Here is an 18,791-nt window from a genome sequence, read left to right as displayed (position 1 = left end):
ACCAGTATGCCACCAGTGCAGCTCCTCAGCGTGTTCATCCACTAAGACATTCATTTCTCACCATACACGCAATAAATGCATGGCAAAGTTAGTCGCTTGCCATCCCCCAAAATTCAATACAAATGCTGACAACCTAAATCCACCTGAGGCCGATAAACTGATCTACAGTGGGCCAGGAGAAGACACAGTGGCACCAGTCGTATCTGGATATGCCAGGGATCAGGTCAGGGAGCAGGACATCTGCTTCTTAGACTATGTGGATGCAGCTCTTGCCCCTCATAAGAGAAGTGTTACTCAACACTGAATTATCAATAAGGCATCTGAATACTCTTCAAATTGGAGAAAATTGCCAAGATGTAGAAATAGCTGGCTTGTAAAGCTGAGCTCCTAATGCGAAATGAGGTTTACTCTAACTGCAGAGGGTCCCAGGAGTACAGCAACTTGTGCATGATGAAGCACATTGTGAGACACTGCCTCTCAGAGTTCATTTTCTTCTCACTGAAGAGACTGAGATGGAGAGCATTTGTCTTATTTTATTTCAGCACAGCAGACAGACTCTTAGTCAAATTAGAGTGGAGAACTCTTTATACTGAGCCTCTCTCTGTCTCTGTCTCTCTCTCTCTTGCCCTCTCTCTATCATGAAAGTAAAATTTGCAGAGTGGAGGATTAAACCTCTAATCTTTAAGACAGTTAAAAATTATGTCATAAAAAATTACATATGCCTTGCCAAATAAAGATAAGAAGGCCTAAAACACAAAGTGTATGAAGAAGAAATACAGATACACACAGCTTTCAATCTCCAGGGTGCAGTTCTGCTCATCCAAGGGGTATCTTCTCAGGTCCATCATGCATGCTGCGGTCGTCGTGATTCTGAAACACACAGAGTAAGGGCAGATGGGATGAGAAATACAGCAGAAAAACTGCTTCTAGATAAACACTGAGTAACCAGAAGGTAGGACCCCTTTCTTCAAAGCATACCTGATTAAATATATTCCATGATATACATACATGATATACATGATATATTTCATTATACTGCAGGCCTGCTTTATCCAAAAAAAGCAACATATATATAATTATAAAATTTTATCTTGTTAACTTTGGATAATCAGGGGCAGAGAAAGGGGCTTCTTAGGAAGCACTTACCTTCCATTTTTATTCTGTCTCCTTGTCTAGTGACACTCTAACTTTTATCGCACAGAGAAAATATACCTGGTGGTAACACCCTTGATTTAGATTAAAACTGAATTCTTTGGCTTTCAGTGTGAAATATTCATGTAGCTCCCAGTCCACAGGCTGCACCTTGGAACTCTGAGCCAAACTACTTGATTCTATTTTATTACAGTTGTCTGTTGGACTAATAATATTCCAGGCCTTTTCACCACAAGATCATCTATCTTTTCAAAGAGAATATTTGGCTTCCACATTATTGATTATGAATCAAAACTGAGTGGGTTAGTATCTCTTGAGGTCAGCTGCAACCATAGAAAGGATTTATATTGTGACCTAAGGATAGTTAAGCCTCTACTGGGCAATGGTTAAACCCACTGTACATGAAGATCAGAAACATTAAGTTCATTTCCTTTTCTGCCAAGAGCCTCATTTTAGAGAAACCGACCTACTCAAAGCCTCTGTTGAAAATGCAATGATTAGGCTACCATGTTTTATTTTCTTTCTAGAATTCCTGGCCCTTCTGCACCACAGTCCCAGCTTACCATACTGGTTTGGGTCCCTGATTCAAGGACAGCCAATAATGAGTTGACCAAGAGTCTAGGATGCAGCTTGGCAAAAGGCAAAACAGAGCTAAAGGAATTCCCTTTCATGGAGATGAATTAAAGATGAGAATACAGCTGAATTTGCAAATTCATGAATTAGAGGTTCGTGATGCCATTTTTGAACTGGAGAGTCAGGCATAAGAAAGCATAACAGAGGTGGAGACAGTGCAGAGAGTCGATAAGGAGATAGCAGCACTAAGGCTGGGCCACAGCACATAGCATTGCGGGACGTGCACAGCACATTTCAGGGAGCAGTATCTCAGAGCTGAGGTGGAAGCTGTGGAAATGGAAGCCTGGGCTGTGCTCATTCAATGGTGAATCTTAAGCAGGAAGAACTCTAGGGATCTCTTCTCCTGAGATCCCTAGAGTTACACTGAACTTCCAGACATTTTAAGGTGCACCTTTCTCAAAGCCTAGTTTGAGCTTTCTCTGGACAGACTTCCATGTGAACATCATTCACAATAAACCTTCTACCATTTAGGCAACATGCACAAGTTCTGATGCAAAACACCTGTCAGACACCAGGCACGTGCCAATTATGTTAGGATTGTCTCAGGTGCCAAAGGAACAGAGTAAAGCATGTCCTTCTGTTAGCACTGGGTTAAGCAGCAGGTTGAGGAAAATTCTAATTTCCAACGGCTGAGCAGTACAGTGAGGGAAAATATCAATCTATTTGGCAATGATGGGTCAATGCTATTTTTTGCTCTACAAATAGCATGCAAGTGCCGTGCAGACATATGCTGTAAGATCCACACCAATGGTGAAAGTATGTCCTTTCCAAATGTCATAACACTTCCAATCATCATTCCAAAGAGTGGATTACATTCTATCCAAAGTCAACAAATAGCTCTTTGGTATATTTTTCTATAGCATCTGACTTCCTAGCCAACTGAGGAACAAGCCTCACACTTTGAAATTCTGACATGTTTTATGGCAGGCTGTCAACCCGACATCCATGCAAGATGCCTATAAGGCAAAATTAGAATAAAGTTCTGTTAAAATTACAAATTTTTGTAAAGAGGAGAAAAAGATCTCTATTAGAAATGCTCAAATTTTAAAACTTTCCTACATGTTTTAGTACCTATTCACTTCATGAGTCAATAACCGAGATTACCATTTTTGTTTCTTTTCCTTTTTTGTTCCCAATTATCATCATTAAAACACATGCACACACACAAGCACACGCGCACACACACACACACACAAATTGTGTAGGGGCTTACATGTATTGTGACTTATGTAGAGTATTTCACAGGAATCACTGGAAATGGGAATCATGAAGCTAGCAGAATTGCTGAGTATCCTCAGTACAGCTGCTGTCCTGTCTTCTTCTTCTGGTGTCATACTGACTATCATATGGAGTCCTATTCCTGCAGACTTGGGCAATAAGGTATAAACATCTATGCACTACTCTTCCTCCTATGGAAGAAATACACAGAAAACCCTCTTGTGGTGGAAAGTTAAGTCATGAGAGCCTATTCACGACAGAGTGGAAGAAAGAGGTCTTTACACCATTGAGACAGAAAGGCAAGAAAAAAAGAAACAGGGGAGTAGAGAGATCAAGAAGGGCAGAGCAGGCCAGAGCCTCCACATCATCAACCACGTTGACTAAACTCATAACAGGTTTGGAGATTGGACTTTTGGAGTGAAATGACCAAATTTTGTACCCCAGGGACTTTGCAGAAGCCATAGGATGGAATTTCACAGTCTACAGAACTGAGAACTCAAGCCTAGTTAATGAAGATGGACCGAAGGCAGGGAAGCCCCAGTAGCGTTCAAGCTCCAGTTGCATAATGCCTGACATGCAAGCGTGTGCGCCTGTGCACAGAGGCACATGCAGTTCATATTTTTTCTAATCAATTTTATTTGTCCTGAGAAGTGACCTTAACCAACGACTAGTTCCACTTCCATCTGAAAGCTGAGAATTCCACTTCTATTTCTAAGAAATAGTGGTGAAGTCAATAAGAAATATTGGGTGAAGATTTCTCTCCAGTAGATCCTTTTTTTTTTTCAGTCATAGCATGCAGTCACATCAGCACTTTACATAAGGCTGGCTGAGAATTTGGTTTGTGCCCAGGTCCGGGCTCAGCACTTGAGTACTCATGCATTCCATCTCACAACAACCACATTGTAGAGGTATTCTTCTTCTTCCCATTTTGAAGATGAGCAAACCAAGGCTTGGAAAGAGTAAGGATGTTGGTCACATACAATGCTCCTGAAGGCATATGTGGCACTGAGATCCAGTCAGCCTGAAACCTGCATTCACTCTTCTATGTCCTTGATACTTCGCCTGCCTTAAATTACAAAATATATTCAACTTTTAAAAGCCTACTTCTTTTTTTCAAAGAAGAGCAAGTATGGTATAGAAATATGTCATATGTACATATTTATGTTATATATGATCACCTAAATATACACACACAGAAATTGTATCCATGTATATATCTCATATATGTGACAAGTTGGAAATATAATATGTAAAGGGAGAAAATAAATATTTTAATTCTACACCTGCAGTAACAGCAGTGGTATTTTGCCCATTGTGGAATATGGTACAGTTTAGTAGGTAGTCCTGTGTAAGTGATATATCCCTAAAGATATGTTTAGCAATCAAAGGTATAAAGAATCAAGGAATAATTGTGTACTTTGTAAGGGAAGCATCATCTCAGCAAGTTTAAAATCTATAATGGAACATCTGCCAACTTTGGACACTGTCTAGAAACTACTTCTGGGAAGAACAGCTTTTAGCAGGTCAAAAAGTTCTTAGTTTATCAATTATATCAAGCTTGAGATGTACTTTGGTGTCAGCACTGCCATCGTTAAAATTCCAACAATTAAAAAGTATAATAAGGGCAGATGCAACCTCTTCATGTCATGAAGAGTTTGTCAATCTGCACAAACACAGATTTCTCCACAGGCCACTGGAGAGGCTGTGGTGAAAATACTGCTCTCGGCTGATGAGGTACACATCCGCTATTACCACCAACACTTACCTGAAACGCCAGCTCTTTGGCCAAGTGCTCCCTGTCCTTGCTGGGAAAGGGGGACTCTGGGACCCACACCTACAGTGAATCATGGGGCAATACACACACTCTCCTCCCCGCTTGCGCGGATATTTTACATTCATGGTTAACACCAGATAGAATAGAGGTTAAATGTCCTTGACTAGCTTTCTCAGAGGACTTGCAGAACCAAAGTATTTCAGTTCTGCTGTCCTCCTCTCACCACCCATTTTAGTGTGGTCATTACACTTGGGACCGTTTATACTTAGAGTGTCCTTCCATTTCTTGTCTTGCAGGTCCCTTGCTCATCCTTAGATGGACCTGGAGAAGAGCTTGGTCCCCTGGAGCCATCAGTATTTAGAACATGAGCCACAGGCAAACAGCAGGTGTCCCATAGATGTTCACTGAGCAAAAATGACTTAGAAAATATGGGAACCAGGAGTAACAGGCAGAGCAGAACTCAAGGAAAATGCCCTTCTTGGTTTCAGTCCCCTAAATCTCAGAGCCAGAGGGGACACTCACTCTCTTGCAAGCACTCCCAGTAGGAGCTCTGGCCTTGCACTTTTACTGACACTCCAAGAGGCTCCCTGGGCTCACTGGTCAAGATCCTTGGGTGATACTCCATGTGCTGATAGCCTGGTGGTGTCTGTGAATCGTTCGGTTGCAGAATAAATCCTCAACAGGCTGATTTTCATGCTTGTGAGATTTATGGCTTCCATGCTCATGAGGATCACAGCAAAATGCTGCCATTGTTGAGGTCATGGCCTCTGAATTAAAATCTTGTTAAACAGGACCAGGAGCAAGTTAGTAGTACCTCCTGTGTAATTCCTGGCTTGCACTGTTGCTGCTGCTAAGTGGCTGCAGTCGTGTCCAACTCTCTGTGACCCCACAGATGGCAGCCCACCAGGCTCAGCCGTCCCTGGGATTTTCATTCTCCAGGCAAGAACACTTGCACTGCTGCTGCTGCTGCTAAGTCGCTTCAGTCGTGTTCGACTCTGTGCGACCCCATAGACGGCAGCCCACCAGGCTCCCCCGTCCCTGGGATTCTCCAGGCAAGAACACTGGATGGGTTGCCATTTCCTTCTCCAGTGCATGGAAGTGAAAAGTGAAAGTGAAGTCGCTCAGTCGTGTCTGACTCTTAGCGACCCCATGGACTGCAGACCACCAGGCTCCTCCGTCCATGGGATTTTGCAGGCAAGAGTACTGGAGTGGGGTGCCATTGCCTTGGGGATGCTCAAATATCTGAGAAGTTTGGCAATGGTTGTTACTTATGGCCACAGAACAGCTGCACACTTGGGGCACTGCCTTATGGGTAGCCATTTAGCCTTCTGCAACTACTCCCATGTAACTCACACTTATCTCCAATTCTGTATTGACTCTAGGAGTACAAGGCAGTGGAGACATCAATCATTTTTCCAAGAATATAAATTCAAATGCTAGGTTAAAGGACCTGATCATATAATTCAGATCAACTGAGCATCCTTCTCAGGTTGCTGAACCTGAAACTCCAATACTTTGGCCACCTGATGTGAAGAACTGACTCATTGGTAAAGACCCTGATGCTGGGAAAGATTGAGGGCAGGAGGAGAAGGGGACGACAGAGGATGAGATGGTTGTATGGCATCACCAACTCAACGGACATGAGTTTGAGTAAGCTCCGGGAGTTGGTGATGGACAGGGAAGCCTGGCGTGCTGCAGTCCATGGGGTTGCAAAGACTTAGACACAACTGAGCGACTGAAGTGAACTCAGCATCCTTCTAAAGCAAGTGCTTATTACTCATTGTGGAGGAGGCACAGAACATAGCCAACACTGAAGTTGCCCCCATTTTTACTTGATAATAAACATATGAAGATAAATTCTCAGAAATGTCCAAATGCCTTTGCTATACAGACTCGTTGAGTATGTTGCTGGGGAAATTGTTGCAGTAAGTTGAACGTGGTGGCAGCCCCATTCCTTTACCCTTCCCAGTACCTACTCTCTTTGCCATGTCATTTGCAATTCTTCTCACTAAAGAAGAACTGTCTCCCCACTCTTGGACGACTTTGTGGCCCTGATTTTCAAACAATACGGGCCAATTTTGTGCCCTGCTGTGTCTGACAGAATGTGTGGACTGATAGTCCCAAGCTTAGCCTCCAAGAGACATTTGTGGTTCTGCCTCTGCTGTGAAAAAGCCACATTCAAATGAGTCTGCTGGTTCTAGGAGGACTATTGACATAGGGAGCAGAGACCATCCATCCCTGGGTCTGTGGGGAAATGAGCCATAATCCACAGAGATGCTAATTAACCACCCAGACACACAAGCAATGTGCACTTATTATCATTAGAAAATAGGCTTTCTAGCTGTTTGTAATGCAGCAACACTGTGGCCATCATAGATAACAGATACAACACAAGTAACTACACAATTAGCAAAGCATAAATTATCTTATAAATAAATAGGCCTCATAACCTGATACTTCTCAGTGGTGCCATAAAACTACAAAGCCCTTAGTAGATAGCATTTTCCTATAACAAGAGCATTTACTTCTGGATTTCAGCATAAATCCACTATTGTTGTATGAACATCAATTCTGGTAAAATGAGTAGTCATATCAGGCAAATGACACGGACAGTCTCCTGATTTTCAAGCAATATGGTGATAAAGCAACTCAAAGGCCAAAACTGGCAATAATGCTATAAGTGAAAACCAAAAGAAAAGTGTGTGTCAGAACCTCAAGCACCTGCCAGGAATGGAAATGGCAGGGTAGATGACTGAGGTAGTCTCAAGGAAAACACTGAAGGTTCAACTCTCTAACAGGAAGGGAGAAAATATTTTGAGAGAATCAAAAAAGTACTTTGAGACTTTGTGTCTCCACAACCTTCTTGATGAAAGTGAAAAAGGTGAGTGAAACAGTTGGCTTAAAGCTCAACATTCAGAAAACTAAGATCATTTTTGGCATCCAGTCCCATCACTTCATGGCAAATAGATGGGGAAACAGTGGAAACAGTAGCAGACTTTATTTTTGGGGGTCTCCAAAATCACTGCAGATGGTGATTGCAGCCATGAAATTAAAAGATGCTTACTCCTTGGAAGGAAAGTTATAACCAACCTAGACAGCATATTAAAAAGCAAAGATATTACTTTGCCTACAAAGGTCCATCTAGTCAAGGCTATGGTTTCTCCAGTGGTCATGTATGGATGTGAGAGTTGGACTAAAAAGAAAGCTGAGCACTGAAGAATTGATGCTTTTGAACTGTGGTGTTGGAGAAGACTCTTGAGAGTCCCTTGGACTGCAAGGAGATCCAACCAGTCCATCCTAAACCAGATCAGTCCTGGTGTTCATTGGAAGGACTGATGTTGAAGCTGAAACTCCAATACTTTGGCCACCTGATGCAAAGAACTGACTCACTGGAAAAGACCTTGATGCTGGGAAAGACTGAGGGCAGGAGGAGAAGGGGATGACGGGGATGAGATGGTTGGATGGCATCACTGACTTAAGGGACATGAGTTTGGGTAGGCTCTGGGAGTTGGTGATGGGCAGGGAGGCCTGGCGTGCTGCAGTCCATGGAGTTGCAAACAGTCAGACATGACTGAGCGACTGAACTGAACTGAACCATCTGGATCTAATGATGGCACCTGGGTGATGTATATGGGGTTTATATCTAGAAAGATAGCCACTAGCCATATACGTGTGTGTGCGTGCTCACGAGCATGTCTGACTCTTTGTGACCCAGTGGACTGTATGTACCCTGCGAGGCTCCTCTGTCCATAGGATTTTCCAGGCAAAAATACTGGAATGGGTTGCCATTTCCCTCTCGAGGGTATCTTCCTGACCCAGGGATCAAACCCACATCTCTTGCCTCTCCTGCATTGGCAGGCAGATTCTTTACCACTTTGCCACGTGGGAAGCCCCTTTGCCTATTTATAATTAAATTTTAAATTAATTAAAATGAAGTCAAATTAAAAATTCAGTTCCTCCGAAGTGCTGGCAACCTTCCAAGTGTTCAGTAGTCACCTACGTGTTTATGCTAAGTTGCTTTGGTTATGTCTGACTCTTTGCGACCCTATTGTAGTCCGCCAAACTCCTCTGTCCATGGGATTCTCCAGGCAAGAATACTGGAGTGGGTTACCATTTCCTTCTCCAGTGGATCTTCCCGACCCAGGATCCCTTGAGTCTCCTGCAGTGGTCAGCAGGTTCTTTACCACTAGCGCTACCTGGGAAGCCCTAGTCACCTATGGCTGGTGGCTACTGTATGGGATGGTACAGATTCTAGAACATCTTCATCACCACGGTAAGTTCCACTGGAAAGGGTGAGAAACATGAGTCAGATAGGCTGACAGACCGGCCCTGCCTGCTAAGGCAGCCTCCCAGCTCCTCTCCCCTCTTCCCTCTCCTTCTGCTTCTCTTCTCTCCCTCCCCTCCCTCACCACCCTCAACCCAGCTTCCTCCCTTCCCCACTCACCACCACAGCTTTAAAGGGCACACTCTCTAGTTGAAAGTGGTTGGGGGACACAGTCAAACACACACAGCCCATCACCTCCAAGAAAAGCCATTGCCGCTAGAGGCAGATACCAACAGGGCATGAAAACAAGCATGCCAGAGCAGAAAGTGTCATTCACGACCATTTAAAGTACCATACCTTGCATAAGACTCCAAGGAAGAGTGGGTTAGCCAGCATTTCTAGGGGAGGACTTACTCAAAAAGAAAGGCGACTAGACATAACAAAGGGAGTGCATTAACCTGACCTTCAGATTTATATCCTAAGGACTAAAGCTCCCAATGTGAGCCTGAGACTGAAGGGGGCCAAGGTCACTATATTCAAAGTCTCACTAGAAAAATCACTTTGTCTCCATGGATTGGCCCATCTAAGGACTAACATTATGAATAAAACAAAGAGATATTCTATGAAAAGTATGTAAGCATGCAAAATGAAAGTTTAAAACTTGGGAAGATGTATGTCTGGTTGTCAAAAAGCATGAATTCTCTTTAAAACAAAGACAGGAAGACATAAGGAAAGAACATCCTAAGATGAAGACAGAGATAGATAGACAATGTAAAACTGAGAAAAGAATGCAAAACTAATACAATTATGTAAAGTTTAAAAATAAAATAAAATAATAAAAAAAAAAAGAATTAACTCAAAGGAAAAAAAAAAAAAAAAAGAATGCAAGGAATCTCCGGGCAAGTGCTGAAGTGAAATCTATACGGAACACAGAGAGCAAAACTGACACAGTTGCAAGTCATTTAACGACACAAATCACTGAGGGATCTTGTTAAAATGCAGATTTTGAGCAAGAGATCTGGGTAGGTCTGTAGTTCTAAATCTGCCAGATGACGCTACTGCTGCTGGTCTGGGGACCACAGTCAGAGTGGGAAGGAGAGCGTCAATGGTAAAACCTTCCTAAGAGCAGAGGAAGAAGACAAGCCTTTGAAAACAGTGAGAAGATGATAGGTACAAGACAGAAATTCGGTATGCAACTGAGTTTTATTAAACAAAGCAAAACCAAACAGCATTCAAATGAGCAAGACAGAATTAAACATGAAACAAACATACTTTTTTAGAGTAAAATATGCCTAACATGAGATCTACCTTTTCTCACTTTGTAAGTGTACAGATAAGTGGCATTAACTATATTCATATCACTGTGCAACCATCAGCACTATCCATATTCAGAACTTCTTCATCATGTAAGAAAAAAACCCGCCATACCCACTAAACAATAACTCCTGATTAACTCCCCAGTAACTCCCCAATAATCTCCCTCAGGGACCTGGTAACCTGGTGACTTCATTCTTACTGATACTAGGTATCTCATGTAAGTGCAATCACACAGTATTTGTTCTTTTGTGTCCAGCTTAGTTCACTTACCATAATGATTTCACGGTGTAGCATGTATCAAATTTCCAAACCTCTTTAAAGGTTGAAAATATTCCATTGTATGTATAAAACATATTCATTTTTTAGTGAAAGAGATGGGAATACCAGACCACCTGACCTGCCTCTTGAGAAACCTATATGCAGGTCAGGAAGCAACAGTTAGAACTGGACTTGGAAAAGGAGTACATCAAGGCTGTATATTGTCACCCTGCTTATTTAACTTATATGCAGAGTACATCATAAGAAATGCTGGGCTGGAAGAAGCATAGGCTGGAATCAAAATTGCTGGGAGAAATATCAATAACCTCAGATATGCAGATGACCCTACCCTTATGGCAGAAAGTGAAGAGGAACTAAAAGGCCTCTTGATGAAGGTGAAAGAGGAGAGTGAAAAAGTTGGCTTAAAACTCAACATTCAGAAAACGAAGATCATGGCATCTGGCCCCATCACTTCATGGGAAATAGATGGGAAAACAGTGGAAACAGTGTCAGACTTTATTTTTGGGGGGCTCCAAAATCACTGCAGATGGTGACTGCAGCCATGAAATTAAAAGACGCTTACTCCTTGGAAGAAAAGTCATGACCAACCTAGATAGTATATTGAAAAGCAGAGACATTACTTTGCCAACAAAGGTCCATCTAGTCAAGGCTATGATTTTTCCAGTGGTCATGCATGGATGTGAGAATTGGACTGTGAAGAAAGCTGAGCACCGAAGAATTGATGCTTTTGAACTGTGGTGTTGGAGAAGACTCTTGAGAGTCCCTTGGACTGCAAGAAGATCCAACCAGTCCATTCTGAAGGAGATCAGCCCTGGGATTTCTTTGGAAGGAATGATGCTAAAGCTGAAACTCCAGTACTTTGGCCACCTCATGCGAATAGTTGACTCATTGGAAAAGACTCTGATGCTGGGAGGGGTTGGGGGCAGGAGGAGAAGGGGACGACAGAGGATGAGATGGCTGGATGGCATCACCAACTCGATGGATGTGAGTCTGAGTGAACTCCGGGAGTTGGTGATGGACAGGGAGGCCTGGCGTGCTGCGATTTATGGGATCGCAAAGAGTTGGACACAACTGAGCAACTGAACTTAAATGAACTGAATGGATGTGATATCACACCATGGTTTTGATTTTCAGTACTTTAGTGGCTAATAATACTAAGCACCTTTCACATGCTTATTGGCCATTTGTATATCTTCTTTGGAGAAATAGTCTACTCAAGTCTTCTGCCGATTTTTGAACTGCTCTCTTTTCTGTTGTTCTCTATATATTCTTTTTTACACCAATTTATTTTTTATTGAAGGATAATTGCTTTACAGAATTTTGTTGTTGTCTGTCAAACCTCAACATGAATCAGCCATAGGTATACATATACCCCCTCCCTTGATATTAACTACCCTTCTATATGATTTGCAAATACTTTATCTCATTCTACAGGCTGCCTTTTCTCTGTCAATTCTGTTCTTCGGTGCAGATATGTCTTTAATTTTGATGTAGTCCAATTTAACTAATTTTTTTCCTCTATTGCCTGTGCTTTCATGTCATATCCAAGAAATTATTGCCAAATCCATGTCATGAAACTTTTCCTCTATCTATGTCTTCTAAGAATTTTATACTTTTAGCTCTCACATTTACATCTTTGATCCATTTCAAGTTTATTTCCGTATATGGTATAAAGTATAAGGTAGGCATTCAACTTTACTCTTTTACATATGAATACCAAGTTTCCCCAGCAATATTTGTTGAACCACACTCTTTTATTCATTGAATAGTCTTGCACCCCTTATGCAAGAGTATTTCATTTCAACATATACACAAGTGTTTACTTCTGGGCTCTCTACTTTATTTCATAGGCTGATGTCTGTTCTTATGCAAATGCAATACTATTTTGTTATCAGCAGTCAGTTCAGTCACTCAGTCCTGTTCGACTCTTTGCAACCCCATGCACACCAGGCCTCCCTGCCCATCACCAACTCCCGGAGCTTGCTCAACCTCATGTCCATGGAGTGTCTGATGCCATCCAACCATCTCATCTGTCTGTCGTCCCCTTCTCCCACCTTCAATCTTTCCCAGCAACAGGGTCTTTTCCAATGAGTTAGCTCTTCGCATTAGGTGGCCAAAGTATTGGAGCTTCAGCTTCAGCATCAGTCCTCCCAATGAATATTCAGGACTGATTTCCTTTAGGATTGACTGGTTTGATCTCCTCATAGTCCAAGGGACTCTTAAGAGTCTTCTCCAAAACCATAGTTCAAAAGCATCAATTCTTTGGCACTCAGCCTTCTTCTTCATGGTCCAACTCTCACATCCATACATGACTACTGGAAAAACCAAAGTTTTGACTATATGGACATCATAGCTTTGACATGAGAACTCATTGCTCTGACTATGAGAACCCCATGAAGAGTATGAGAAGGATAGGTATTAGTTCTTCATATGTTTGGTAGAATTCCCCTGTAAAGCTGTCCAGTCCTGGACTTTTGTTTGCTAGCTTTTTAAAATTATTACCATAATTCTATTTCACTTCAAGTGATCAGTCTGTTCAAGTTATCTCTTTCCTCCGGATTCAGTCTTGGCAGATTGTACGTTCTAGACATTTGTCTAGTTCTTCTAGGTTATCCAATTTGTTGGCATAAATTTTCTTTAATATTTTCTTACAATTTTTTATCTCTGTGGTATTGGTTGTTATTAATATTTCTCATCTTTCAATTATTTATTTCAGTTCTTTCTCTTTACTTCTAAAAAAGATAGTTTCAAACAGTTCTTGGTTTCACTGATATTTTCTATTCTTTTAATCACTATTTTATTTATTTTCTCTTTGATTGTTTTTCTTTCCTTCCACTCAGTTTCAGCTTTGTTTGATCTTCTTTTACTAATTCCTAAAGGTGGTAGGGTAGTTTGTTAGAGATTTTTCTTGTATTGCTATAAACTTTTCTGTTAAAACTGCTTTTGCTGCATCTGTAGATTTTGAAAAGTTCTCAAAGTACTTTCTAATTTCCTCTTGGACTTGTTCGTGGATGTACTGGCTTTGTAGTAGCATGTATTTTTGTCTCCATGTGCTTGTTGTTTTCCCATTTTTCTTTCTAAAACTGATTTCTAGTTTCATAAGGCTATGGTTGGAAAAATGTTTGATATATTAATCATCTCTATCCTCTTAAATTTGTTTTGGAGACCTAGTATGTGATTTATCTTGGAGAAATTTCCACATGCATTTGAAAAGAGTGTATATTCTGCTCTTTGGAATGTAATGTCCTATAGATATCGTTAAGTCCTACTGGCCTATAGTGTCATTTAAGATCCCTGTTGGCTTATGGATTTCTTTCTGGATGATCTGTCCATTGACGTCAGTGGGGTTTATTATGGTGTTTTGTCAATTTCTTTCTTTATGTCTATTAATATTTACTTTATGTATCTAGATGCTACTGAATTGCATCCATATATGTTAACAACTGTACAGTAACAGTCTATTCTTATATTGATCCCTTTATCATTATAAAATTCCCTACTTTTATCTTGTTTGATATGAGTATTGCTACCCCTACTTTCTTGGCCTTTGCATTTGCATGAAATATCTTCTTTCATCCCCTCACCTTCGGTCTGTGCGTCTTCAGCTCTGAAGAGAGTCTCTTATAGGCAGCATACAAAGGGATCTGTTTTAAAATCCAATAACCCACTCTGTGTCTTTTGATTGGAGCATTTAGTCCCATTGACATATAAAGTTGTTATGAAAAAGAAAGCATTAATATAATACTTACTGCTATTTTATTGCTTGTTTCTAGCTGTTTTTAGTTATTCTCTATTCATTTCTTCTTCTTATTTCCTTGTGGTTTAATCATTTCCTTTAGTAGTTCTTTGAGTACCTTTCTTTTTGGTTTTTGTGTATCTACTGCAGGTTTTTGATTTGAGGTTACCAAAGGGTTCATATATGTTTACATAAAACTATACTTGTTTTAAACAGGTAGTCACTTAAGTTAAAGCATATTCTGAAATACGTATATTTTTTACTGCTCTCCCCCATTTTGTGTTTTTGATGCCATATTTTACATCTTCATGTCTACCCCTTAACTGTTTATTGTACTTATACAATTACACTTTTATAATTTTTCATCTTTTAATGTTTCTACTATTTAAGTGGTGGATCCTCAGTTCTTACTGTACAATTGCCTTTCCTAATGTGATTTTCCCTTTCCTATAGATTTTAACTTATTTTCAACTTAGAGAAGACTCTTCACGTTACTTTTACTGTAGGTTTAGTGTTGATAAACTCTTTTAGTTTCTGCCTGTCTGCTTGAGAATTTCTCTCTCTTTCTGTTCTAAATGATAATCTTGCTGGCTAGAGTATCCCAAGTTGCAAGATCTCCTTTTTAGCATGAGTATACCATGCCACTTCCTTCCAGCCTACAAAGTTTCTGAAGAGAAATTAGCTGACCGCTTTATGGGCATTCCCTTACAAGTGACTCCTTTTCTCCAGCTGCATTTAGAATTCTTGCTTTATGTTTAATTTTTGCCATTTTAAGTACTATATGCCTTTAAGTTGGGTCTGTTGGGCTTCATCTTGTTTGAGATCCTCTGTGCTTCCTGTACCTGAATGTCTGTTTACTTCTTCACATCTGATCACTTTTAGCCATCACTTCTTCATTTCACATTTTCAATCTCTTCTCTTTCTCTGCTCTTTGTGGGACTCCCATAACGTGAATGCTGGTGTACTTCATATTACCTCAGAAATCTCTTAAATGCTTTCAGTTTTTAATGTGTTTCTTTTTATTGTTCTAACTGGGTGATTTCCATTATTCTATATTTCAGATCACTTATGCTTTCTTCTGTATCACTTAAAAGTTTGCTATTCATTCCTTTCTGTTTTTTATTTCAGCTGTTGAACTATTCATTTCTAATTGAGACTAATTTTCACTGTGTTTATCTCTTCTTTTCCCTAGATTACTTAGTCATCTTATTATCAATGTTTTGAATTTTTATATGGTAAATTGTTCATTTCTGCTTCATTCTTTTTTCAGGGGTTTTCTCTTGCTCTTTCAATTGAGAGCAAGTATTTCCTATGCCTTTTCATTTTGCTTAACTTTCTCTGCTTTTATGAACTTAGTTGAAACAGTTACCTATTGCAGTCCTAAAAGGGTGTTCTTATGTGAAAGCATTCCTATAGAGAATGAGTATGTGCGATGCCTTCGATGGGAGAGCTGGATTTGAGCTGGGTGCAGAGCATGTTTTTCCTTGGGGCGTGCTGGTAGCTATCACCTTGGTAGGCGGCGGGCTCAGAGGTGCAGGGACTAGAGCTGGCACTGGGTGTGTGGAGGAGCTCCCCCTCTGTGCAACAGTCACCACTGCCCTATGAGAGGCCAGGTCAGATCCTAGGTCACTGGAGTGGAAGCCCCAAGAGTCACACCTGACCTGGCTCTTTTTATTTAGGAGTATGATTTTACCTCTTCCTTCACCAAGACCTTTGCCCCTGGGGAGTCAGTCCCTTTGTCCCTCACCATCAGTCACTGTACCTGGCCTCAGCCACCTCCATCCTCTTATAGAATAGCTCCACAGGGCTGGTAAGGCCCATGTGGACTCTTGACGTGTATGGGCTGGTGAGCTCTGGTAATGCGGCCATCATCAGAGATCTGGGCTGCTTCTGATGCTCTTCCTGAGTAAGTGCCAACAATGGTGGCTGCTGCTCTGCCCTGGGACTATGTCACTTCTGCATCCGAGGGTTGAGTCTTTCTCTAGTCATGGCTGCCCCCAATACAGTGCATGCTGCAATATGGAAAATGTGGAGCAAGAAAGCTCACATGACGTGGGGCATGTGACTTTGGTCGTGGGAAACACAGGAGCCACTGAAGTTGACCTCTTTCTCTCCCGCCCTGGATGCAGGCCAGTGTGTGAGCTCCTCACAAGTGAGATTTGGGCATCTGATCACCCTCCTGTTAGTCCCAGCAGTCCTCCAACCGGCCACGGGGGCTTGTCTCCCCAGCATAGGGCCCCAGGACTGTGGCTTGAGCTGCTCACCCTCCAAGGTGGGTGTCTGCCAATGTAATGTCCTTTTTCCTTGAAGTCTCCTCTCAGGGGCACAGATCCTGACCTTATTACTCTTCTTCCCTTCCTACCTGATTATGTGTGTATCTTTCTTATAGTCTTGGTTGTACAAGAGTCCTTCTTCCAGTCTCCAGCTGGTTTTGCATGATACTTGTTCCACATGTAGAGGTATTTCTGATGTGTTCCTGGTAGGACGTGAGCTCCCTGTCCTCTCACTCTGACTCTTACTCTTAGATTCTTCCCTACTCCCCCACACTTTGCAACTGATTTTTCATATGTTGATTTTGAAATTTTCAGTTTTACTAAATTTGCTTTTTAGATGTAACAGTTCTTGGGGTGGGGGGGGGGCGGTTGTTGCATGGAATCTTTAGGTTCTCTACAAAGACTATATCATTTGCACATAATTTTACTTCTTACTTTCCAGTAAGAAGAAATATGGCATAAGCATGAATCCTTGAATTGTTATTCATCTTATGGGGAAACATTTTACGTATTCACAAATGAATAGGATATTGTGAGTTTTTCATATATAGGCATTATCATGAGGAAGTTTCCTTCTAGTTCTAGTTCTTCATGCATTTTTATCACAAAAAGGTAACAAATTATGTCAAGTGCTTTTTCTGCTTCAGTTGAAGATGACCATGTGTTTTCTAACTCTTCATTTTGTTAAAGCTATCTTCCCATGTTGACCATCCTTGCATCCCATGGTTAAAATCCACTTTGCTCATAGGATATGCTGCTGAATTTTCTAGTGTTTTATTGAGGATTTAAATTAATATCTGTAGGAGATATTGGTCTGTGGTTTTCTTTTCATGTAATATCTTTGGTTTTGGTATCAGGGTAATGTCAGTCTCACAGAATGTGGAAGGAAGCATTCTTTTCTCTCTAGTTTTGTGGAAGAGTTCAACTTTACTTTAACAGGGGTTAAGCCTTCTTTACATGTTTGGTAGAATTCACCACACTTATATGCAGAGTACATCATATATAATGCTGGGCTGGATGAAGCATAAGCTGGAATCAAGATTGCCAGGAGAAATATCAATAACCTCAGATATGCAGATGACACCACCCTTATGGCAGAAAGTGAAGAGGAACTATAGATCCTCTTGACAAAAGTGAAAGAGGAGAGTGAAAAAGCTGGCTTAAAACTCAACATTCAGAAAACTAAGATCATGGCATCTGGTACATCACTTCATGGCATATAGATGGGGAAACAATGGAAACAGTGAGAGACTTTATTTTCTTTGGCTCCAAAATCACTGCTGAAGGTGACAGCAGCCATAAAATTAAAAGATGCTTGCTCCTTGAAAGAAAAGCCATGACAAACCTAGACAGCACATTAAAAAGCAGAGACATAACTTTGCCAACAAAGGTCCATCTAGTCAAAGCTATTGTTTTTCCAGTAGTCATGTATGGATGTGAGATCTGGACCATAAAGAAAGCTGAGTGCTGAAGAATTAATGCTTTTGAACTATGGTGCTAGAGAAGACTCTTGAGAGTCCCCTAAGGAGATCAAATCAGTCAATATTAAAGGAAATCAACCCTGAATATTCATTGGAAGGACTGATGCTGAAGCTCCAATACTTCGGTCACCTGATATGAAGAACTGACTCATTTGAAAAGACCCTGATGCTGGGAAAGATTGAGGGCAGGAGGAGTAGGGGACAACAAAGGATGAGACGGTTGGATGGCATCACCGACTCGATGGACATGAGGTTGAGCAAGCTCGAAGAGTTGCTGATGGACAGGGAGGCCTGGCATGCTGCAGTCCATGGGGTTGCAAAGAGTTGGACAGGACTGAGCGACTGAACTGAACTGACAATTCATCGGTGAAGCCATTTGGTACAGGGCTTATTTGTTAAGAGGTCTTTGATTACTGACTCAAATACTACATTATAGTCCTGTTCAGATATTCTACTTCTTCATGATTTAGTTTTTGTAGGTTGTATATTTCTAAGAATTTGTCTATTTCATCTAGGTTATCTACTTTTTTGGCATATAATTTTTCTTATAAAGTTTTTTATTTCTATGTAATTGGTAGAAATTATCCACTTATCATTTCTGCTTTTAGCTATTTCAGTTTTCTTTTTCTTAGTCTATCTAACTAAAGGTTTGTCTATTTTGTTG

The 18,791-nt window shown here is 41.0% G+C and overlaps 1 protein-coding gene across 2 annotated transcripts in view; it reads right to left on the bottom strand.

The window, feature by feature from the left end:
• Window positions 1–18,791, bottom strand: part of GABRB3 (gamma-aminobutyric acid type A receptor subunit beta3) — a 280,666-nt gene that overhangs the window by 49,814 nt on the left and 212,061 nt on the right. For both annotated transcript variants that reach the window (XM_025271652.3, XM_025271654.3), the window contains exon 5: window positions 788–870. In XM_025271652.3, coding sequence (XP_025127437.2) covers window positions 788–870 — 83 coding nt within the window. The remainder of the gene's footprint in view (window positions 1–787; window positions 871–18,791) is intronic.

This window comes from Bubalus bubalis, chromosome 20 (assembly GCF_019923935.1).
Source record: "Bubalus bubalis isolate 160015118507 breed Murrah chromosome 20, NDDB_SH_1, whole genome shotgun sequence".
NCBI lineage: Eukaryota > Metazoa > Chordata > Mammalia > Artiodactyla > Bovidae > Bubalus > Bubalus bubalis.
Note: the sequence above shows the minus strand (reverse complement) of the source record. Positions and strands in the feature narration are given on the sequence as shown.